Below are 21,325 nucleotides of genomic sequence, written 5' to 3' on the forward strand. Positions count from 1 at the left end.
CTCTGCCCCAGGGAACCTGGGAGAAGCCTCAGAGCTGCCTCAGCCCCAGTGGAGCTGCAGCAGGATCTGTCCCCGGCACCCCTGGGATTTGGGGGGCAGAGACTGGGGCCTGGCGGGGGGATTCCCTGTGGTGTGGGGGGAGATGGGCGATATCAGGCAGGGAGGGGAGTAGCTGGAGTTGTAGGGAGGGGAAGGTCAGTGGGACACGGTTGTGGGGGGAGTTGAACTGTCTCTATGCAGCCAGGGAATTCCTGGGGGGCGGGAAATGGCGGGCAGCCAAAAGGGGGAGGGGAGTTAATTGGATCCTTCCCCTGTTTGTGCCACTTGCCTCTCACCCCTGATACAAATTCTCTCTAGTTCTGCCCCTTTTCTCTCTCAGTATCTCACATGGGACTATAAAATCTGGGGCCATTTCCCCCCTTTCCCCTCAAATGATCAGCTCTCCCATCTCCCCCGATTTCCCCCGTTCACCCCATGAGTCTCAAACGTCAATTTAAAATCTTCTCTAGTGAGGGGCATTTTCCCACCCATTTTATCTGCAGTGATTTGTCCTTGTTTAGGTGGGAAATTGTTGCCCTGAGTCATTCCCAAAACGTGGCTGCCCCTGGAGCGGGGATGGGATAGCTCAGTGGTTTGAGCACTGGCCGGCTAAACCCAGGGCTGGGAGCTGACTCCTTGAGGGGGCCATTTGGGGATTTAGCTGGGGATTGGTCCTGCTTTGAGCAGTTTCCCAATCCCAATTGTTGCCCCCTAACTACCAACACAGTTGATCCCAACCATCACTTCCCAGTCACCTGTCCATCCCCCACAGCTGCCCCCTTCCTTTATCCAGGGACTTTTCAGTTCCCCCTCCCATGCCCTTTTAATCAGCTCCTCAAAGGGCTCCCTGCTGCCCATGGGGATGGGGGGAACCATTACTTTGTGTTTATGTATTGGACAGTTGTATAAAATCCAGTCCAACAGTCCCCCTTTTCCACTAGTTCAGTAACAGCAATATAAAATCCCCTCAGATCTTGGTGTTTTTCTCTCATGTTATCAAATATGCAGTTTGTGACACATTTTCTTTGCAAATCTCAAAGATTCATATAAAATAACCTAAACATTTGCCTCACTTCTCTCTAGCTGTCCATTTCTAATTGAATATGCCCTGAGATTTTCCCGTCTCTCTAATTATAAAATACCAAGAAAATCTCAGATTTACACCTTTTCTCAGATTCTTGAACATGGATATAAAATGTTTGCAAATGTTGCTCATTTCCTCTTTATTCATTTCTCAAATATTGATGTGAAGAACTCAGATTTTACCTCCTATCAACAACTGATATAAAATGCCTCTGATTTTCCACTTTCCTCTCTATAATTTGCAAAATGGATCCAAAATCTCTCAGATTTCCACCCTTTCTCTTTCATTTCTGAACATTGCTCTCAAAGCTCAGGTTTTGCCTCTTTCTATGTCATTATCAAATGTCAGTTAAAAATCCTCTCGGATTTGGGGCTGTTCCCCGTGTTTCCAAATTCCAGCAACTTCTTCCTTCGAGGGAACCTGTTGCCCCGAGTTCTTCTCCATCCTGGATGTTGTAGGGGGTTAAATTGCCCAGAGATCATCTTTCCCATCTCCTTTGTGAATCATTTGTTCCCTCCTTTATCTCTGTTAAAATGTTTGCTGAAGAAAGAGACCAGCCAGATACTTAATACACATCAAAGCCAGAGGCCTCCCCCTGTTTGGAGGATCAGTGGTTCCCAGCTGGTAATGGGAGAGCTGGCTGGACCCTTTTCTTTTCTCCAGCTAGCACGGGATGAGGAGGTCACTCTGAGTGCAGTGTGAGTTGAGAAGTATCCCAAACCCCATGGCAAATGGCCTCTATGAGGGGTTGTTTCCTGCAGTGCTAAGATGTAGCCACCTCTGGGGTGGATCCATTGTGTCCATTATTTGCTAGTGACAGGCCATGGACATTTCTTACCTATTTTGTCCCTCCAGGCCTTCCATTCTCCTGTTAAAGAAGCACCCCCCAGGCTCCCTCTGCCTGTGTGACTTGCCAGCAGGGGGCAGTGATAACTTTCTATTCACTTATCAGGCACTGTGAGGTAACAGTGTTGCTGTGTGGGGAGTGGGGCTGTGTGGGGAGATAGCAGCTGAAGGGGGATTGTGGAAGGGGGAGGCCTCTGGGTGGCTGGACAGGGGGTACCCTAGTCAGGTTGGTGGATTCTGGAGGTTTGGGGTTTCAGGGGGTGGTTGTGATGTGCCCATCCCTGAGGCTATGGGTCCTGGAGGTGGGTATCGCTGGGGGCCTGTCTGCTGCAGAACAGCAGGGTGGGCGTCTGTTGGGGAGGCAGGACAGGGGGTTAGAGGGAGCCTGGTGCTGTGCCAAGGGCTCTGTCTGGGCTTCCCCCGCAGACTCCTGGGATCACTGCCTTGCCCGGTGCACAGAGTGTGTGTGGGAGAATCCCTGGTGCTAGGCCAGAGGGTGCCACTGTAAAACATCAGGGGATCCCGTAGCAGGGAGGAGGAGGTGCCAGGCAAAAGGGCAGGGCAGATCCTTCTGGAGGGTGGGGGGCGGGATCCTAGGCAGGCAGTGAGGGACTGAGTTCCAAGTGGGGATCCCTTTTGGGGGGTCTCCGGCTGTTGGGGTCTCTTGGTGGGGGGAACTCTTTGGGATTCCCAACCTGACAATGAAGTTCTGGTGGGGGATCTCTGGCCAGTGGGGCTCTGAGGGGTATTTGAGGTCCCTGGCCTGGGTCCCAGGGAATATCTGGGGGGGCTGGCTGGTGCTCTGGGGCTACTCCTGACCTTACTTCTTCTCCCTAGTTATCTTATGCCAGAATCCTGGCTCAAAGCACTGCCTGACATTCCCTGGCCAGGCCCAGTCACTGTGAGAACTTTCTATCCACTTATCAAACACTATGAGGTGAAATCACAGATTTTGCTTTTCTTCCCTCTTGAAAACTGCAAGAAGTTCCGGTTCCGTTGGGAAAATGCTTTCCCCTGTCCCTCTGTCCTTGTTCTCTATCTGGGGGTTGAGGGAGGTGGGAAGGGGGTCAGCACTGCCACATGATGGTCTCTTCCACAGCGTTCTGGACTCATTCTTTCTAAAATCTGGTGTCATTGAGACCATTGTTAATCCAGAGTCAGTTTGGAAAGACAAGGAGTGCCTCTAGATGGACAGTGAGGCAAATGAGATCAGCAATTCTCCCTGTGAGGAGGGGCTCTGATTAGCTGCTCTCCCGAGAGCTAAAGGAGGGAAGCTGCTCAAACGCTCTGTTCCTCTCTGCTCAGGATATTGGGGTTCAGCTTCCTGGGTCAGATGCTGCAGCCTCCATTGTGATCTTGTTGCAGGCACAGAGGGTGCCCGAGGCAAGCAACAGTGGTTCGTTGCCTAGAGTGCGTAGCGCCAATAAACACACCAGGGTGGAGAAGCAAGCAAAGTTTATTTGAGATCTCAAAGCAATGGTGGGAGACTTAGCATGCCTCAGATCCAGCATCCCTACACAAGCAGCTTTTCCCTTTTTATAAGTTTTTTTTTCTTTCTTCTTTCTTTCCCCCGGCTCCTCCTCCTCCTTCCTCCCCCTGTAGCAGTTACATAAGCGCAGGTGCATTAAGTAACCTGGGCCATGGCAGCTTGTTAGTAAGTTTTCCTTCTGCAATTTATCTTGTCCTTCTGCTAAAGGTGTATAGGCCTCATTATTTCTGCTTTAGACCAGTTAGAACTGTTGCAACTGATAACGGCTGTTACGCCTGGCCTTTTAGGTCGATTAAAGTTGAAACATGGAGGGACTCTTGTCTGCTGAGACCTAAAACCAGGAAGGCTCCATACCTTTGTGCCCTTCCACCCTCCCGAGTTACTTAGGGTTATGCTTAGTGACACCAACTATTGGGAGACCAAGCTTAGCAGCTGCTGCTCCCGCGGCGGGGTTCTGTGCTGGGAACTGACCTTAATTAAAGCTTCTTCTCTGCCCGGACCAGGGGATGACTTTCTCTAGCTGGTCCTAGCCCCCTAGAGTCTCCAGGTAACTGAAAGACCTCAGGGAAAGTCCTGGGGTCTGGCAAGAAAGTGACTCTGCACAAACAGCCCCTCCTCATTTCTCCTCCCATTAGCAATTACCAGGAGAAAATCCAGCCATTGAAAAGCAAAACCCCCAGGAATGGGACTTTTGCAGCCAGAGGACAGGGGAAGGGGAGACTGAAAGGGGCAGTGGGAGAAATGAGTAGGGGGAGAGATTTCCAGCTCTCTTGTCCACCCAGACACATGTATTGCTGCATCCCTGGGCAGAACCACTTTCCAGTGAACAAAACAAGGATCAGACAGAGGAAAATCCAATTCCTGACTCCATATTCCCCCTGCTGGGGTGTGGCTGCTGTGGGGTCAGTGTCTGAGGGAATCCCCCACAGTGACTCCTTTGGTTCTGCTCTTTTCTAGCCTTGTGTTCAGAGACTTTGTTATGGGATGGGGGAGGGAGAAGGGAGGTTAAAAATGTCTCTGTGGGCTTAGCCTGGCAGGAGAGGCCAGGTCTACATTGCAATAAACAGATTGAGCATTTCCCAGTGTCATAAGCAGATAAGTAAGAGTTAATAGAACAGAAGTACTTCATATCTCTTTTGCCTGTAAAGGGTTAACAAATTCAGTGAGCCTAGCTGTCACCTGACCAGAGGACCAATCAGGGGACAGGATACTTTCAAATCTTGAGGGAGGGAAGTTTTTGTGTGTGCTGTTAGTTTTTGGTTGTTGTTCTCTCTGGGTTCTGAGAGTGACCAGATGTGCAACCAATCTCTCCGATACAGGCTTTTATAAATTCAAAATAGTAAGTACTAGGTAGATGAGGCGAGTTAGGCTTATGTTTGTTTTTTTTATTTGCAAATGTGCATTTGGCTGGAAGAAGTTCAATTGTGTATTTGGCTGGAAGGACCTGTAACATATTTCATCTTAAATTTACAAAGATAATTTTTACTGTTTTTCCTTCTTTAATTAAAAGCTTTACTTGTTTAGAAAGCTGATTTTTTTTTCTGGTGAGACCCCAGGGGACTGGGTCTGGATCCACCAGGGAATTGGTGTGGAGAAAGGAGGGAAGGGGGAGAGAAAGATTAATTTTCTCTCTGTGTTAGGATTACTTTCTCTCTCAGGGAGAGTCTGGGAGGGGGAAAGAGAAGGAGGGGGGGGAAGGTGAATTTTCCTCTCTGTTTTGTGATTCAAGGAGTCTGAATCACAGTAATCTTCCAGGGTAACCCAGGGAGGGGAAGCCTGGGAGAGGCAACGGTGGGGAAAAGGGTTTACTTTCCTTGTGTTAAGATCCAGAGGATCTGGGTCTTGAGGTTCCCTGGGCAAGGTTTTGGGGGGGACCAAAGTGTACTAGGCACTGGAATTCCTGGTTGGTGGCAGCGCTACAAATACTAAGCTGGTACTGAAGCTTAGAGGAATTCATGCTGGTACCCCATCTTTTGGACGCTAAGGTTCAGAGTGGGGAATTATACCATGAGACCCAGCATGGCAGAATCTAGGGTGACTGTCTGCAGGCAAAGGTTCTGGGGAAATTGTGATGTCAAATTAACTAAAACTGGTTCTGAAACACCTACAACTGTCCTTCTCCCCCAGACAGGCTGCAGAATGACGTCCATGTTTTGCTCCAGCTCATCCCAGCCTGGCATGGGACAGGGAAGAAAAATGGCTGCAGTGGAGCCAACTCAGGTAGAGATTATTGGGGCGTTGCTGGTGGGTTCCTGCTGGAGGAGAGGGAGAGCAAATACACCGGTAGTGGGAAGGTTTGCACAGTCTGGTTTGGAGCCTGGAGCCGGGCAGAAAATTCACAGCATGGGGAAAGGAGGAGGCCAGGGTGTGGCAAACCTGCTGGGAGTTATTTAATAAGTGGCCTAGATTCTAGGAACAGACCCAGGAGGTTAGGAAGTGGAATTGCCCTAATTTGTGAAGAGTTTAAATAACCCACCTACATGGAGCTAGTCAAACTGACTAGACTCCTAGTGCTGGAGCCTGACCTCACTAACCAGTGGCTGCTGTGAGATATGAAAGGGGCACCCATGAGTCAGGCTTATTGGAGCTGCCTCTCCCTTCATATCCCGCTCCTCACAATGAGGAGGTTATTGGGCTTCCTACCAGGGAGCTTTCCCTGGACCCTGCTAGGGGCTCCATCTCCTGTGTCAGTCGGTGGCTAGTAGGTGTGTGATGGATCTGCCGGGAGAGACAAGGTGCTCTCTCTTCATCCCCTCACCCTGATATTTGCTGGATACACTGAGCGGGGTCGGGATGGGACTCTGCTAAGTGGCATGCACCCAGAGTTTCCACTTGATTTGCTCCTCTCTGCCACAAATAGTGGGGTTATGAGTGGGGCAGCAGGTCCTGAGTGTTGGACTCTTGCTCTTTCAGGGGCCGGTGACCTTCAAGGAGGTAGCTGTGAATTTCACCAGGGAAGAGTGGGCTCTGCTGGACCCCGCTCAGAGAGCCCTTTACTGGGATGTCATGCAGGAGAACTATGAGACTGTGACCTTGCTGGGTAAGGGTTCCTGTCCCCTCGGTTCTTGGAAGGGGAAATGAAGAGTTAAGGTTCATGTCAGCCCCACAATGCCACCTGTACTCTGTCCTGTTTCAGCGTCACCCCAATATGCCAGGGTGAGCATAGGAGCTGGATTGCACAGCGTCAAATATCTCCTGTTTGCTCAAGTGAAACTGGGAGGTAGGTCTGGCATAACTGTCCCATACCCCTAATCATTTTTGTTGCCCTTTTCTGAACCTTTTCCAATTCCAATATATCTTTTTTTGAGATGGGGGGATAACATCTGCATGCAGTATTCAAGATGTGGGTGTATCATGGATTTATTTGCTGTTTTCACAATTATGATATATTCTGTCATATCTATCCCTTTCTTAATTATTTTCAACATTGCTCACTTTTTTTCACTGCTGCTGCACATTGAGTGGATGTTTTCAGAGAACTATCCACAGTGACTCCAAGATCCATCTCTTGAGTGGAAACAGCTAATTTAGACCCCATCATTTTGTATATATAGTTGGGATTATGTTTCCCAATGGGCTGCACTATGTGCTATCCTGTCATCTAGTACTGCTGACATCCTGCATTCAGTAATATCCCTGCCCTTCCTGTTCCCTTTCTCCACTGAACCCCGCCAGCCCATGCTTTCTGTTCCCAGCTTCCCCAGGACTCTCGCACTGTGTCTGAACCTGTCTGTCAGCAAGAAGCAGTACCAGGGACAGTTGCCCTCTGTCTGGAGTCTTCGATTTCCGGGACATGGATTTACTTTCTCTGTGTTACAAGAGGCTCTGTCATAATGAGTGTCTGTGACGTTACCCAGAGTACAATCTGGACTGTTAAATAGCTGTGTCCCCTCAGTTCTCCAACCTGAGGTGCCTTTTCCACTGTTTTCCCGCGAGAACAGCCCCTCTTGGCCAATTAACACACAGTCTCCAGCATGTAACTCACTCCGAGCTACACAGTATTGAGTGCTGCTAGACAGTCACTCATGAATTACGCCTCAGGAGAAAACCAGCAAATTCTCAAGTGCCCAACTTTCCCCCAGAAATGTGCATCTTGCACTGTCCAGCACGCTACTGAACAACACAAGCTCATATGAAGTCTGTCATTCCATCAGTGGAAAATGACATGCACCAGCTTGTTATCCCAAACGCAGTTTCCAACACACTTTAATCCAAACACACTGGTTAGATAAAAAATAAACTAAGATTGTTAACTACCAAAAACTAAAACTAGGCCCAGCCGATGAAAGAGGCACTCCCAGGAGAGACTGTATAAAGGCTGGAACATCGAACAACTTTGTAAACCTGAGACAGCTGCCTTGGGGACAATGACAGGGAGAATCCCCCAAAGTGACTCCTTTGTTTCTGCTCTTCTCTGGCCTCTGATTGTTCCTTCCAAAGTGGAGTAATTTGCACTTGTCCCTACTGAAATTCATCCTATTTACTTCAGATAATTTCTCCAGTTTGTCCAGATCATTTTGAAATTTAATCCAATCCTCCAAAGCACTTACAACTCCTCCCAGCTTGGTATTGTCCGCAAGCTTGATACGTGTAAGAGAGAGACTGTTACTGGGAGGGTTTCACCATGTGTCAGAGGGTTACACCCTGGTGGGAGGGCGCTAGGCCTGTACTGGAATAAGGTCACTCTGTGCTTCCCAGTGTGCCAGAACCTAGAATGTGCATTAGCAGGGGAAAAGCTGGGGGGAATCGGCTTGTGGAATGGACAAAAGCCCTTTCTGAATTCTCACACTTTGCCCTTTTCACCCCAGCAGGCTACAGAATAACGTCCATGTTTTGCTTCAGATCATCCCATCCTCCCAGGGGGAAGGAAATGGCTGCAATGGAGCTGGCTCAGGTAAGAGATTATCAGGGTGCTGGTGGTGGGCTCTGCTTGGAGGTCGAGGAGCAGTAAATGCATAGAAGGGTGGGAATTGCTAGAGGTGGTTGGAGGCAGGAAATATCTTGGGTGGAGAAAGGGAGGGGACAGGATGTGACAAACCTGCTGAGACTTGTGTAATGTAGGGTGTCATAGGTTGTCACCTCGGGGTGCAGTCTGGGGAGCTTCTGGGAACAGCTGTGCCCTCTAACCCTCAAGCTAGGCTGGCCCTTTTCACACTGCTTTGCTGGAGATTCAGCCACTCTCTCCAGGGCCTGTTATCACCCAACACGACAGCAGGTGGCGCCATGCATCCAACTAAGCTACCTGAGTGCTTTACCTAAGCCACTCAAGGAGAGAGAGAAGAAAAGAGCCAATTTCCCAGCTCCCCCACCTTGCACACTTGCTGTAGTATAAATCCAGAATTATACCATCTTGTAGTGCACAGGGATCTCTATAATGTAAGCTCATTAATATAGTTCCCGTTCCCCTCGATATGGGACAGATGTGCACAACAAGCTTGTACTAACCAAGCTCAGATTTTCCCCAGACACTTCACTCAAAATATGCTGGTTAAGATAAAGCATCAAACAAGTTTATTAACTGCAGAAAGATAGATTAAGTGATTATAAGTGATAACAAACAGATCAAAGCAGATTATTTAGCAAATAAGCAAAACTCAGACTAAGCCTAACATACTAGATGGATAGAATTTGAAATAGCAATTTCTCACCCTGACTGATGATATAAGCAGTCCCCAAAGTTTCCATACCAAGCTAGAAATCCCTTGATCCTGGGAGCAGCACTTCCCCCACTTCAGTTTTTGTTTCTCAGGTGTTTCCAGGAGTTCTGTTGTGTGGGGAGTGAGACCAAGAGATGATGTCACACCGCACCTTCTGTAGCTTTTCCATATGGCGGGAACCCTTTGTTCCAAATTCAGTTCCCAGTCCAGTTTGTGGAAAAATACAGGTACTAAAATGGAGTTTAGTGTCATGTGGTCTGGTCACAGGCCCTGCTGGGTCATAGTATCCATGACACATAGGGCTTGGCTACACTGGAGAGTTGCAGCACCGGTGATGGGGTTACAGCGCTGCAACTTACTCATCATCCACACTTGCAAGGCACATACAGCGCTGCATCTCTCTGGCTGCAGCGCTGGCCGTACTCCTGCTCTGCCTCAGGTATAAGGATTGCAGCGCTAGTGATGCAGCACTGCTCCGCAAGTTTGGCCACCAAAAGCACTGTAACTGTCCTCTGAGGTATTTGGAGGCATCCCAGAATGCCTGCTCAGCCACTCTGCTCATCAGTTTGCACTCTACTGCCCTGGCCTCAGGTGACCCGCTCTTTAAATGCCTGGGAATTTTAAAAATCCCCTTCCTGTTTGCTCAGCCAGGTGTGGAGTGCAATCACTGAATCTTTCCAGGTGACCATGCCTCCACGCGCCAAACGAGCCCCAGCATGGAGCAATGGCAAGTTGATGGACCTCATCAGTGTTTGGGGGGAGGCAGCTGTACAGTCACAGCTGCACTCCAGCCGTAGGAATTACGATATCTAGGGCCAGACATCAAAGGCCATGATGGAAATGGGCCATGATCGGGACGCGGTGCAGTGCAGGGTTAAAGTAAAGGAGCTGCGGAGTGCCTATTGCAAAGCATGCAAGGGAAACCACCGCTCCAGCGCTGTCCCCACGACCTGCCGGTTTTATAAGGAGCTGGACGCGATACTTGGGGTTGACCCCATCGCCAATCCGACGACCACGATGGACACTTCAGAGCAGGTGGGGGAGGGCGGGCAAGAGTAGGAGGAAGAGGAGGAGGAGGAGGACGGAGGGAAGAAGCCAAGAGTGAGGGTACTGTGGTGGGGGGAGACACCTCGAAGTCCCAGGAGGCATGCAGCCAGGAGCTCTTCTCAAGCCAGGAGGAAGGCAGCCAGTCGCAGCAGCTGGAACTTGGTGAAGGGCAAGCAAAGCAGCATGTTCCCGGTAAGCAGCTTTTATTTTCAGGATGGAAATGTTTTGGTGGGGGAGGGAGGTAGGGCTGCATGCATGCATGCCTACATGCGGAATAGCCCATTGATGTGGTCTATCACGTCACGGTAATCAGCCACAGTAATCTCTTCAAAAGTTTCTGCCAGAGCATGGGCAATGCGCTTGTGCAAGTTTATAGGGAGAGCCACTGTGGTCCTTGTCCCAGTCAGGCTAATGCGTCCATGCCACTGTGCTGCGAGGGGTGGGGGGACCATTGCTGCGCACAGGCAAGCTGCATAGGGGCCAGGGTGGAATCCGCATTGCTGTAGAAGACCCTCATACTCTTCCCAGGTGACCCACAGCAGCGAGATATCTTCCAGGATTAACTCCAGTGGAAAATGTTGGGAGACTGTTCAGTGTAGGTGCCTCCTGCAGCATTTTGCTTTGCTCAACACAAAGAAACCCCTGCACTGCCCTGAATCAATCATTCCCACTTCCCAGGTGACCCACAGCAGCGAGATAGCTTCCAGGATTAATTTTCTCCTGCAATCATTGCCCCTTACTTACCATTTCTTCGCTTCTGTGTGGTCTGTTTGGTATAGAAAAAGTATGCTAAAGTGAAGAGTGTAAACTCCTTCACTGGGAGGGTGGGGGAAATAACTGTCTGTCTGTGTGAGATTATAAACAATGGTGCCTCTGTAAATTGTTTCAATTTTTGTCTCTCTAATAACAGTGTCCTTGAATACTCGAGTGACTGTATCACAGATTGCTCAGAGGCTACAGAACCTGAGGAGGAAGCCGTGAGAAAGCAAAGAAGTGCCGAAAGCAGTAATGAATCAGTCTGTCAGAGAGAGTAAAAACATGCAGGAATGGAGGAAAACATGCAGGAATGGAGGAAAACATGCAGGAATGGAGGGAAAAAATGCAGGAATGGAGGGAAAGAGAAAGCAGGAGAAAGGCAGTGGCTAAGAAGAAAAGCAAGAATCAGCTGATAAACATCCTGGCGCACCAGATGGACTCTATCCAGTCACTCGTAGCCATGCAGGCAGAGCACTACTGTGCTGCCCCCCCGTCCCAAAGCTCTTTCCCTTTTGCCCCAATGTCAGCTCCAAACCCCCTTCCCCAGCATCCAGGTTCTTACCACCACCAGCTGCCCCCAACACCTGTATGTTCACCTACCAGCCCTGAGAACTACGACTCTTACCGTCTGTACTCAACCCCCATCACCATGCAGTGTTTTCATCCTGAAGTGCAACAGTCATTGCACAGCACTGCAGACAGGACATATTAAAACCTGTGACTGTACAGTTCACCACCCCACCCCCCTACCCTTTTAAGTTCCCAAAATGTTGTGTGTCTGTCAATAAAGTTATTTTCTTTTCAATAAATGAATTCTTGGCTTTGAAAACAGTCTTTATTATTGCAGAAAGTGAAAGATACCATAGCCCAGGAAAGAAAGAGGTACTGCAAATCATTTTAGGAAAAACAGATTCCTGCTAACAGTGTAACCACTGCACTTCACTCCCGTGCAAGGCACCAAACATTACTGTTGGCTTTTAACCTCAAAACCTACGTCTACACTATAGCATAAAATCGAAATTACTAAAACCGGTCTTATAAAACCGATATTATAAAATCGATTTTATGCCTCCACACTAGGCCCACGTCCAGACTAACCCGCGGCATCGGCGGGTTAAAATCGATTGCTCGGGGATCGATATATTGCGTCTAGTCTGGACGCGATGTATCGATCCCCGAGCGCGCTTACATCAATTCCGGAATTCCATCAACCCGAACGGTCTGCTCAATGATCTGCGGGGAGATGTTGGATGGCATGGGAACTGAGTTACTGCAGAGAATTCCTTCTTGGGTGCTGGCTGGTGAGTCTTGCCCACATGCTCAGGGTTTAGCTGATCGCCATATTTGGGGTCGGGAAGGAATTTTCCTCCAGGGCGGATTGGCAGGGGCCCTGGAGGTTTTTCGCCTTCCCCTGCAGCGTGGGGCACGGGTCGCTTGCTGGTGGTTTCTCTGCAGCTTGAGGTCTTCAAACCAGTTTTGAAGATTTCAATAACTCGATCCTGGGATAGGGGTTGTTATAAAATTGGATGGGTGGGGTTCTGTGGCCTGCCTTGTGCAGGAGGTCAGACTAGATGATCAGATTGGTCCCTTCTGACCTATGAGTCTATGAGTCTAATCGACACAGAGAGCCGCGGACATCGATGCCGCGCCGTCCAGACGGGTGAGTACCTCGATTTTAGAAATTCAACTTCAGCTACGTTATTCCCGTAGCTGAAGTTGCGTATCTAAAATCGATTTTAATACCTAGTCTGGACGTGGCCTAGGGCACATTAATTCGGTGGTGTGCATCCATGGTCCTTAGGCTACCATCGATTTCTGGAGCGGTGCACTCTGGGTAGCTACAGTAAAAGAATGAGACTAACGATTTTAGGGTTACTCCTCTCGTTGGGGAGGAGTACAGAAATCGATTTTAAGAGCCCTTAAAATCGATTTAAAGTGTCTTGTAGTGTGGATGGGTACAGCGTTAAATTGATTTAACACTGTTTAAATTGATTTAACTGTGTAGTGTGGACCAGGCATTCCTCCCTCAAGGCATCCCTAATCCTTGCAGCCCTGTGCTGGGCCTCTCTAGTAGCCCTGCTCTCTGGCTGTGCAAATTCAGCCTCAAGGCGTTGAACCTCGGAGGTTCATTCCTGACTGAATGTTTCACCCTTCCCTTCACAAATATTATGGAGGGTACAGCACGTGGATATAACCGCAGGGATGCTGCTTTCCCCCAAGTCTAGCTTCCCATAAAGAGCTCTCCAGCGCCCTTTTAAACGGCCAAAAGCACAGTCTACAGTCATTCGGCACCGGCTCAGCCTGTAGTTGAACTGGTCCTTGCTCCTGTCAAGCTTCCCTGTATATGGTTTAATGAGCCAAGGCATTAACGGGTAAGCGGGGTCTCCAAGGATCACAGTGGGCATTTCAATGTCCTCTACTGGGATCTTCCGGTCTGGGAAAAAAAGTCCCAGTCTGCAGCTTCCTGAACAGGCCACTGTTCTGAAAGATGCATGCATCATGTACTTTCCAGGCCAGCCTTTGTAAATGTCAATGAAACGCCCACGGTGATCCACAAGTGCCTGGAGAACCATAGAAAAATACCCCTTCCGATTAATGTACTCGGATGCTAGGTGGGATGGTGCCAGAATAGGAATATGCGACCCATGTATTGCCCCTCCACAGTTAGGGAACCCCATTTGTATAAAGCCATCCACAATGTCCTGCACGTTCCCCAGAGTCACGGTTCTTCTTAGCAGGATGCGATTAATGGCCCTGCAAACTTGCATCAACACGATTCCAACGGTCGACTTTCCCACTCCTAACTGGTCCGTGACCGATCAGTACCTGTCTGGAGTTGCCAACTTCCAGATTGCAATAGCCATCCGCTTCTCCACTGACAGGGCAGCTCTCAATCTCGTGTCCTTGCGCCGCAGGGTGGGGGTGAGCTCAGCACGCAGTCCCATGAAAGTGGCTTTTCTCATCCGAAAGTTCTGCAGCCACTGCTCGTCATCCCAGACTTCCATGATGACGTGATCCCACCACTCAGTGCTTGTTTCCCGAGCCCAAAAGCGGCATTCCACGGTGCCGAGCATTTCCGTGAATGCCACAAGCAATTTAGTGTCGTACGCATCAGGCGACTCGATATCGTCGGACTCTTCATCACTGTCACTTTGGAGCTGAAGGAATAGCTCCACTGCCAAATGTGATGTGCTGGCGAGACTCATCAGCAAAGTCCTCAGCAGCTCGGGCTCCATTTCTCACAGAAATCGCGCTGCACAGAAACCGTTGGGAGACTCACAATGGCGCCAAATGTGGACGGAAAAACAGTGACTGCTGGGATGTGAAGCAATGCACCACGGGGCGTTGGGACAGGAAGCAGAATGACCCACACCCTTCCGTCCCCTTCCCACAACCCATGGCACCAAAATGAGAAGAGGTGCTCTGTGGGATAGCTGCCCACAATGCACCACTCCCAACAGCGCTCCAAATGCTGCAAATGTGGCCACACTGCAGCGCTGGGTAGCTGTCAGTGTGGCCACACTGCAGTGCTTTCCCTACACAGCTGTATGAAGACAGTTGTAACTCCCAGCGCTGCACACCTGCAAGTGTAGCCAAGGCCATAGGCTGACTGAAACATTCACAGGAAGGCTAAGCTCTTCCACAGTCCATTGTCTTTTTGATGAGCCATCAGCCCTGTCTGGCTTCTTCATTGTTGTACCTGAAAGGCTCGTTGTGGGTGTTACCCAGAGTAAGCACATTTGAAATACAGATACAGAATCAGTATCCATAACTTCAGATACAAACATATGTGCACACAAACAGGATAATCATATTCAGCAAATCAGAACTTTTCCAGTGACACCACACGTTGCATCTTGTACAAAATACATCATAATTATGTCCTAATCATATTATAACCATACCACAATGATGAATATGGGGTGTAGTGTCAGATAGGGCCTAATTTCAAGGCACAGGAATTGAGAATGGAACTTCCCCTCTTTGTGGAACAGGAAATAACCCTCCAGCCAGGGCTCGGACAACTTCCCAGACTACCAGTGATGGAGCCTGAATCTACTGGCACTTCATTAGTTACCACCAACCCCAATCTTTGTGGCAACTGCAAACTTTTATCAGTGATGATTTTATACTTTCTTCTAGGTCATGGATAAGAATGTTAAATAGCACAGGGCCAAGAACCAATCCCTGCGGGAAGCTGCTAGAAAGAAATCCACTCGACCATGGTTCCCCATTTACTATCACAGTTTTTAATCTATTTAATGTATGCCATGTTTATTTTGTATCATTCTAGTTTTTTTAGTAAAAATATTGTGCTGATCATGTCATATCCCTTACAGAAGTTTAGGTATATTACATCAATACTATTAGCTGCAACCAAACTTTTGATCTCATCCAATAAGGATATCCCGTTAGTTTGATAGGCTCTATTTTCTCTAAACCTTCATTAATGGGCACTAATCATATTACCCTTCTTTGATTCTTTATTAATGAATGAAATCCAGTATTGGCTGCTCCATTCTTTTGATGAGTATAGATGTCAGACTTCAGGTCTCTTAGAAAGTCTTGGATACAAGTTATCTGGAGCAGCTGATTTAAACAGGTCTGACTTTTGATAGCTGCTGTTTAATGTCCTCATGACTTGTCAGAATGGAGAGAGTGTCGTCGTCAACATCTCATGATACGACTACATCATCTGTTTTTCTCCAAATCCAGGAGAGAAATATTTATTGAGGACTTTTACCTCTTCTGCATTATTTTTGATAATTTTGCCATTTCTATCTAGTAAAGTACCATTGTTAGGATTAAGTTTGCACTTAATATACTTCTAAAAATTTCCTTCTTGTTGTCATTGATTGGTCATTGATTTCTGATAGCTTTCTTCACCGGTTTTCTACAATTCTGACCTTCTAACTTCCATTCTTTACTATTGACTTCCCCTTTCTTCCATATATTTTATTTAGAGAGTGTTGTGATTCCTACCAGCACAGGGTCCAGAGACAGCCCCATCTCCTATATCAAGCTCTGGCTAGTAGCTATGTGATAAATGTAACGACCCTGCCTCCGTCTGTCAGCTGGGAGACACAAAGATTCTCTCTTTCTACCCTCTGATGCCTCCTGGCTACTCTAAACTAGGTGGGGTGGGACTCTGTTAACATGTGCCTCCCGGAGCTTCCATTTACCTGGTGCTGCTGTTGCGTGACTAGTGGGGTGGTGAGAGGGGCAGCAGGTACTGAGTGTTGGACTCTTGCTCTTTCAGGGGCCAGTGACCTTCGAGGAGGTGGCTATGTATTTCACCAGGGAAGAGTGGGCTCTGCTGGACCCTGTTCAGAGAGCCCTCTACAGGGATGTCATGCAGCAGAACTATGAGAATGTGACCTCGCTGGGTAAGGATTCCTGTCCCCTCTGTTCTTGGAAGGGGAAATGAAGAGTGAAGGTTCATGCCACCCCCACAATGCCATCTGTACTCTGTCCTGTTTCAGCATCACCCCAATATGCCAGTGACACACACACTACCAGAGACCCTCCTCTGCTGCAGAACACTTTGGGAAAAGAGCACAGGAGCAATATCACAAAATGTCAAATATCTCCTCTTTACTCAAGTAAAACTGGAGATTAGGTCCAGCATAACGAACAGAAGCTTCCTACCCCCTGCTTTCTCTCAAACCCTGAGCCTTCTCTACCCAAACCAGAATGTGCTTGGGGTGTAACAAGCAGGCTGCTGGAGTCAGAGCTGCCGGTCCAGGGTTACTTATCATACAGACACTCAGTGCGTCCTTGAATGCTGGCTGGGAGTATCCAGACAGGGTAGCTCCAGCAGCAGAATACTGAATCTCACCCTGGATTACAGATGACACCAGGGCCGGCGCTTCCATTTAGGCGACCTAGGCGTTTGCCTAGGGCACCAGGATTTGGAGGGGCAGCATTTTGCCACTCTCTGTGGCAAATCGGCGGTGGGGGGTCCTTCTGCGCTCCGGGTCTTCGGCGGCAATTCTGCAGTGGGTCCTTCACTCGCTCCGGGACCTGCCTCTGAAGTGCCCCAAAGATCGGGAGCGTGGAAGGACCCCCCTGCCGCAGAGTTGCCGCCGCCAACCAGGAGCGCGGAAGAACCCCTGCCTAGGGTGCCAAAAACCCTGGCGCCGCTCCTGGGTGACGTAACTCCTCACTGATCTGGAGTGCACTCCAGCATGTGAAAATGGCCTAGGTTGGTAGTGACATATCTTGAGACATGGAGAGTCTTACTCCCATATCACGAGGTGTAATAACAATAACAGGAAAAGCCAAATATGGAAAACTAATTGTTTAGCTTGCTTTTGACCTGCATCAAATTTTGCAATATATTCCAAATAAGGAAATTAAAGAGCAACGTATGTGTCATTGTTTGTGGTTTTAAGCTGTAAAAGGCTTGTGTGATTTTTAGCTCAGGAGAACAGTATTCCAGTAGCCTCCTGTTGCCTCCTGCGCACTTTTAACCAAGAAAAGAGCCTCAGGCTGAGCTGATTCAAAATCAGTCGTGTGGTTGTTTTCCACAACAGCTTCAAGAGGTCCCTGTGATGGAATGTAAATGTCTTCTTCACACCTTCCCCCTGCAGGAGAATGGCTGTTTGACCAGCTGTTTGCCTTGCTGTCTCTGAGGAACTGGTCTGTGGGTGTTCCCCAGAATTATAACTTTTTCAGTAATATCATACTGTAAAATCTCATAACTTTACATACAGTGTTAGTACACATTTTAACAGGAGGATAATATTCAGTAGATTATGCGTTTTCAAGTGATACCTCACAAGCCATACTGTGTACAAAAATGATCATAATTTTCTAGAAGAGTGAACACAGGGGTATAGACTGACACAGTGTCTGTGTGTGTGTGTTCCCAGCAGATATGTGGGTATTTCAATCCCTCATAACCACAATGTTTGGCATCTTCAAGGACCTGGGGAACTGGTCCTGGGAATTCACTAGTTTACCAAGTGTGAGACTGCATGAAATTGTGAGAGACTTTGATATTAATAATAAAATAATAATATAATCTGATAAAATGGCAATGAATCATGCTAGGTATGCCATGTAAGGTGTCAGTGAAAATGTTATGATTTGCCAAGTATGATAATTTTGTTTCTATGTTTGTATCACCTTTGTATTGTGAGTTATAGATATGTAGGGTATATCTGTATTTCCAGACTTGGGCAGTGTTTCTGGGTGACACCTCCAGACATATTGGCATCAACATTGCCTAGCCTGTTTGATGGCCCATTGAGGGTCATCAGCTGTACAATGAGCCCATGGACCAAGGGGATACACCTATTGAGTCAGCAAGACATGCCGGGGTTTGCCTGTGTAATGAATCCTCCAAAGCTTTTCCATGCCATGTGCTGTGAAACTTGTGTTTGGGACACAGGAAGTACAAGCCACATGGCAAAAGGAATATAAAGCGTAGCTGCATCATCTCTATCTTGTCTTCAATCCCCCTTCCTACCTCTGGAGCAACTTCTCTACAAACTGAACCCTGGAACAAAGGACTGAATGACCCATCCAAGCTGTGGATGCGTTCCAGACAGACTTTCAAGGCAGCAACTCACCAATACTGCTAAGAACCTGATATATCCATTTTGGAATGTATCTGACTGCTTTTCCATTTAACTTCTTTCTGTCTTTCTTTCGTTTAAACCTTTAGTTTAGATGCTAAAGAATTGTCTGGAAGGATGGAATTTAACTTCATTCTTTCATTCGTTCTTTCTTCTAAACATTTAGTTTAACTGCTAAAGGATTGACTGGCAGCATGGTATTTTGGATGAGATCCAAACCTATAGTGACTGGGTAATGTGGCTGATCTTCCACCCACCCACTTCCTGGATCCAATTGGGATCACTCTCCTTCTGCCCTCTGGCCATGCTGTATCACAGTGAGAAGAGTTTTTAAATAACCTCTCACTGTACCGTACCTAGTTGCTGATTAGGAGTCAGAGAACTGTCATGCAATAAAGGGGGCCGTGTGATTTCTTTTTTCAGAGTCTCGTTAACCAGTGTGTGGGATCAGAAGCACAGTTTGTGACTGGTCAGTGAGTTTAACTTCAGTGTTAACCACCAGTTTTTGGAGCATCTGCTCTCCCTTTTTCAGCCTGCTCTGACCTTGGCATTTTCAGTGAGGAGTGCCCCAGGCACACCAGGTCACACTAAGCACTGAAGATAAATTAATAGAATGTTTTTTTATGATCAAGTTTTATGAAATCAACTGAACTCCTTTGTTTTCTTTCATCTGAGCAGAGTTTCTGGTTTTCCAGCATGATATGATCTCCCAGCTGGAACAAGGGGAAGAGCCATGGGTCCCAGAGCTCCAGGGTTCAGAGGAAAGAGAGATCCTGAAATCTCCCTGCACAGATGAGGAAACATTAAACCAACTCAGAATCTGTAAGTGCCTGAAGGAAACATCTGGGATGCCCTACAAAGCTCTTGGGAAGTCTCTCAGTTCATTATTGTCCATAGCAGGGGTAGCATCCGCAAGGTAAATATAGCTCAAGGCTTCCTATAGATCCTAGCAGACACCGGGCAGTAGCTTTCTCCCTTCCCCCTGCGAAGTTGGATGGGATGTGAAGGCTGAATTGATCCCCTCCTCTCTCCTGTTGGGGGGAGCTGAGTTCCTGATTTTTATTTGACTTCTCTCCAGCACTTGTTTTGGTTTGGCCTTCCCCTTTCCATCCCTGTTTGAAGTTTCTGTCTCTATCACAGCAGGTGATGCAATGACGTGTGAGGTTAAGCACAGACCAGAAAAAGAGCAGGGAAACCAGCCAGGGGAGAAAATGGATAAATTTATTTCCTGTCAGGGAACTCAGAAGGGCCTTAAGGAAACCAGAATACAGCAGGAAATCTGCAGGGAAAAGCAAAAAAATACATGCGCTGAGTGTGGGAAAAACTTCACTTACAGATCAGGCCTTTCTCAACATCAGAGAATCCACACAGGGGAGAGGCCCTATGAATGCCGTGAGTGTGGGAAACTCTTCACTCAAAGATCAGCCCTTATTAGGCATCAGAGAATCCACACAGGGGAGAGGCCCTATGAATGCCGCGAGTGTGGAAAACTCTTCACTCAAAGATCAGCCCTTATTAGGCATCAGAGAATCCACACAGGGGAGAGATCCTATGAATGCCGTGAGTGCGGGAAAACCTTCAATCACAGCTCACACCTTATTCGGCATCAGAGAATCCACACAGGGGAGAGGCCCTATGAATGCCGTGAGTGCGGGAAAACCTTCAGTCGCAGCTCGCACCTTATTGGGCATCAGAGAATCCATACAGGGGAGAGGCCCTATGAATGCCATGAGTGTGGGAAAACCTTCAATCGCAGCTCTCATCTTATTCAGCATCAGAGAATCCACACGAGCGAGAAGCCCCGCGAATGCCGTCAGCAGGCCTGCACAACTCGTAAAGCGGCGATGTAGAGAAATCTCTGTATTAACTATCTCTATAAATCTTTATAACATTGCATTGTGTTATTTTGTATTAAGTATCTTTCTGTATTAAGTATCTTTATGACATTGCATCCGGCATGATGTTATTTTGTATTTCATATGACTTAGCATTGTGCCTCTTTATTTTCATACAACTTTGTATTAGATCCTTATATAGAAAATTGGTAGAAAACTTTGTATCAAATGTTATAGCCCCTAAGGATAGTATAGTTAAAGTAAAAGAAAACGTGCCTTTTTGCTAGAAGTAGAATAAGATCTTCCCCCCCACTCTGTAATCAATTGCCCTATTGACTGAATGAGGTGTGAATGAGTGAGGCTTGGAAGACACCCACCTCCAGACAGCTACAACAGTTGAAGAGGGAATGGGAGCCAGAGCAAAGGACAATACAACTTGTCAAGTGGGCCCAATAAAGAAGAGCAGACATATTGATGGCCTCAGGGATTAGAAGCAAGAACCTTCTTTAGAAAACACCCTCTTTGAGCAGCATTGGGACAACACCCAGAGAAAAGCAGCACAAAGACCAACGGACACAGACCCAGATTTTGAATCTGGTCTAGATTTGCATAAGAGGGAAGCTGCTATAAATGCGAGGTGTCTTGCAGAAGGACCCCAGATCTCATCTTGTCACCATCGGAGCATCGATTCGGATCGGCAGAAGCCCGGCTCCACCCCTCCCCCATCTAACTCACCTGGCCAGTGCAGTTAAGGGGAGCAACTAGTTTGTAACAACAGCAAGACGGAGTGTGTTTATGTCTATGTGTGTGCGTGAATGCATGACTGTGATATATATCTCATATGGATATCATAGAGGATTAATTGATACCTGTATTACTAATAAATGCGGCGTTTTGCTTAATCCCCCTGAAAAGATCCTGTATAGTACTTTGAGTACAACAGCGAGGGCCACAATACTCCAAAGAAAACAGCTGAGGGCCAAAACCCC

The 21,325-nt window shown here is 47.8% G+C and overlaps 2 protein-coding genes and 2 long non-coding RNA genes across 4 annotated transcripts in view; 3 read left to right on the forward strand and 1 right to left on the reverse strand.

The window, feature by feature from the left end:
* Positions 1-3,614, reverse strand: part of LOC115647207 (zinc finger protein 28 homolog) — a 20,252-nt gene extending 16,638 nt beyond the window's left edge. Inside the window, exon 1 of the transcript XR_003999233.1 lies at positions 3,603-3,614. The gene's annotated coding sequence lies outside the window, so the exon portion shown is untranslated. The remainder of the gene's footprint in view (positions 1-3,602) is intronic.
* Positions 1-16,205, forward strand: part of LOC115647210 — a 20,906-nt gene extending 4,701 nt beyond the window's left edge. The window contains exons 2-3 of the long non-coding RNA XR_003999235.1: positions 8,270-8,352; positions 16,179-16,205. This is a non-coding gene — a long non-coding RNA (uncharacterized LOC115647210). The remainder of the gene's footprint in view (positions 1-8,269; positions 8,353-16,178) is intronic.
* On the forward strand, positions 1,301-5,921 carry LOC115647209. The gene is made up of 2 exons (XR_003999234.1): positions 1,301-2,085; positions 5,586-5,921. It is a non-coding gene; the product is annotated as an uncharacterized LOC115647209 (long non-coding RNA).
* Positions 16,206-19,290: 3,085 nt separating the features above from the next.
* Positions 19,291-20,885, forward strand: LOC115647208 (zinc finger protein 383-like). Its single transcript, XM_030554029.1, has 2 exons — positions 19,291-19,323; positions 19,642-20,885. Exon 2 carries the CDS (start codon positions 19,653-19,655, stop codon positions 20,349-20,351), a length of 699 nt encoding a protein of 232 aa, XP_030409889.1. The 5' UTR covers positions 19,291-19,323; positions 19,642-19,652; the 3' UTR covers positions 20,352-20,885.
* Positions 20,886-21,325: the final 440 nt, after the last annotated feature.

This window comes from Gopherus evgoodei, chromosome 2, assembly GCF_007399415.2.
Source record: "Gopherus evgoodei ecotype Sinaloan lineage chromosome 2, rGopEvg1_v1.p, whole genome shotgun sequence".
NCBI lineage: Eukaryota > Metazoa > Chordata > Testudines > Testudinidae > Gopherus > Gopherus evgoodei.

Bases quoted from the DNA above. Each gene is read 5' to 3' on its own strand.
- LOC115647208 (XM_030554029.1), top strand. From the start codon at position 19,653: ATGACGTGTGAGGTTAAGCACAGACCAGAAAAAGAGCAGGGAAACCAG.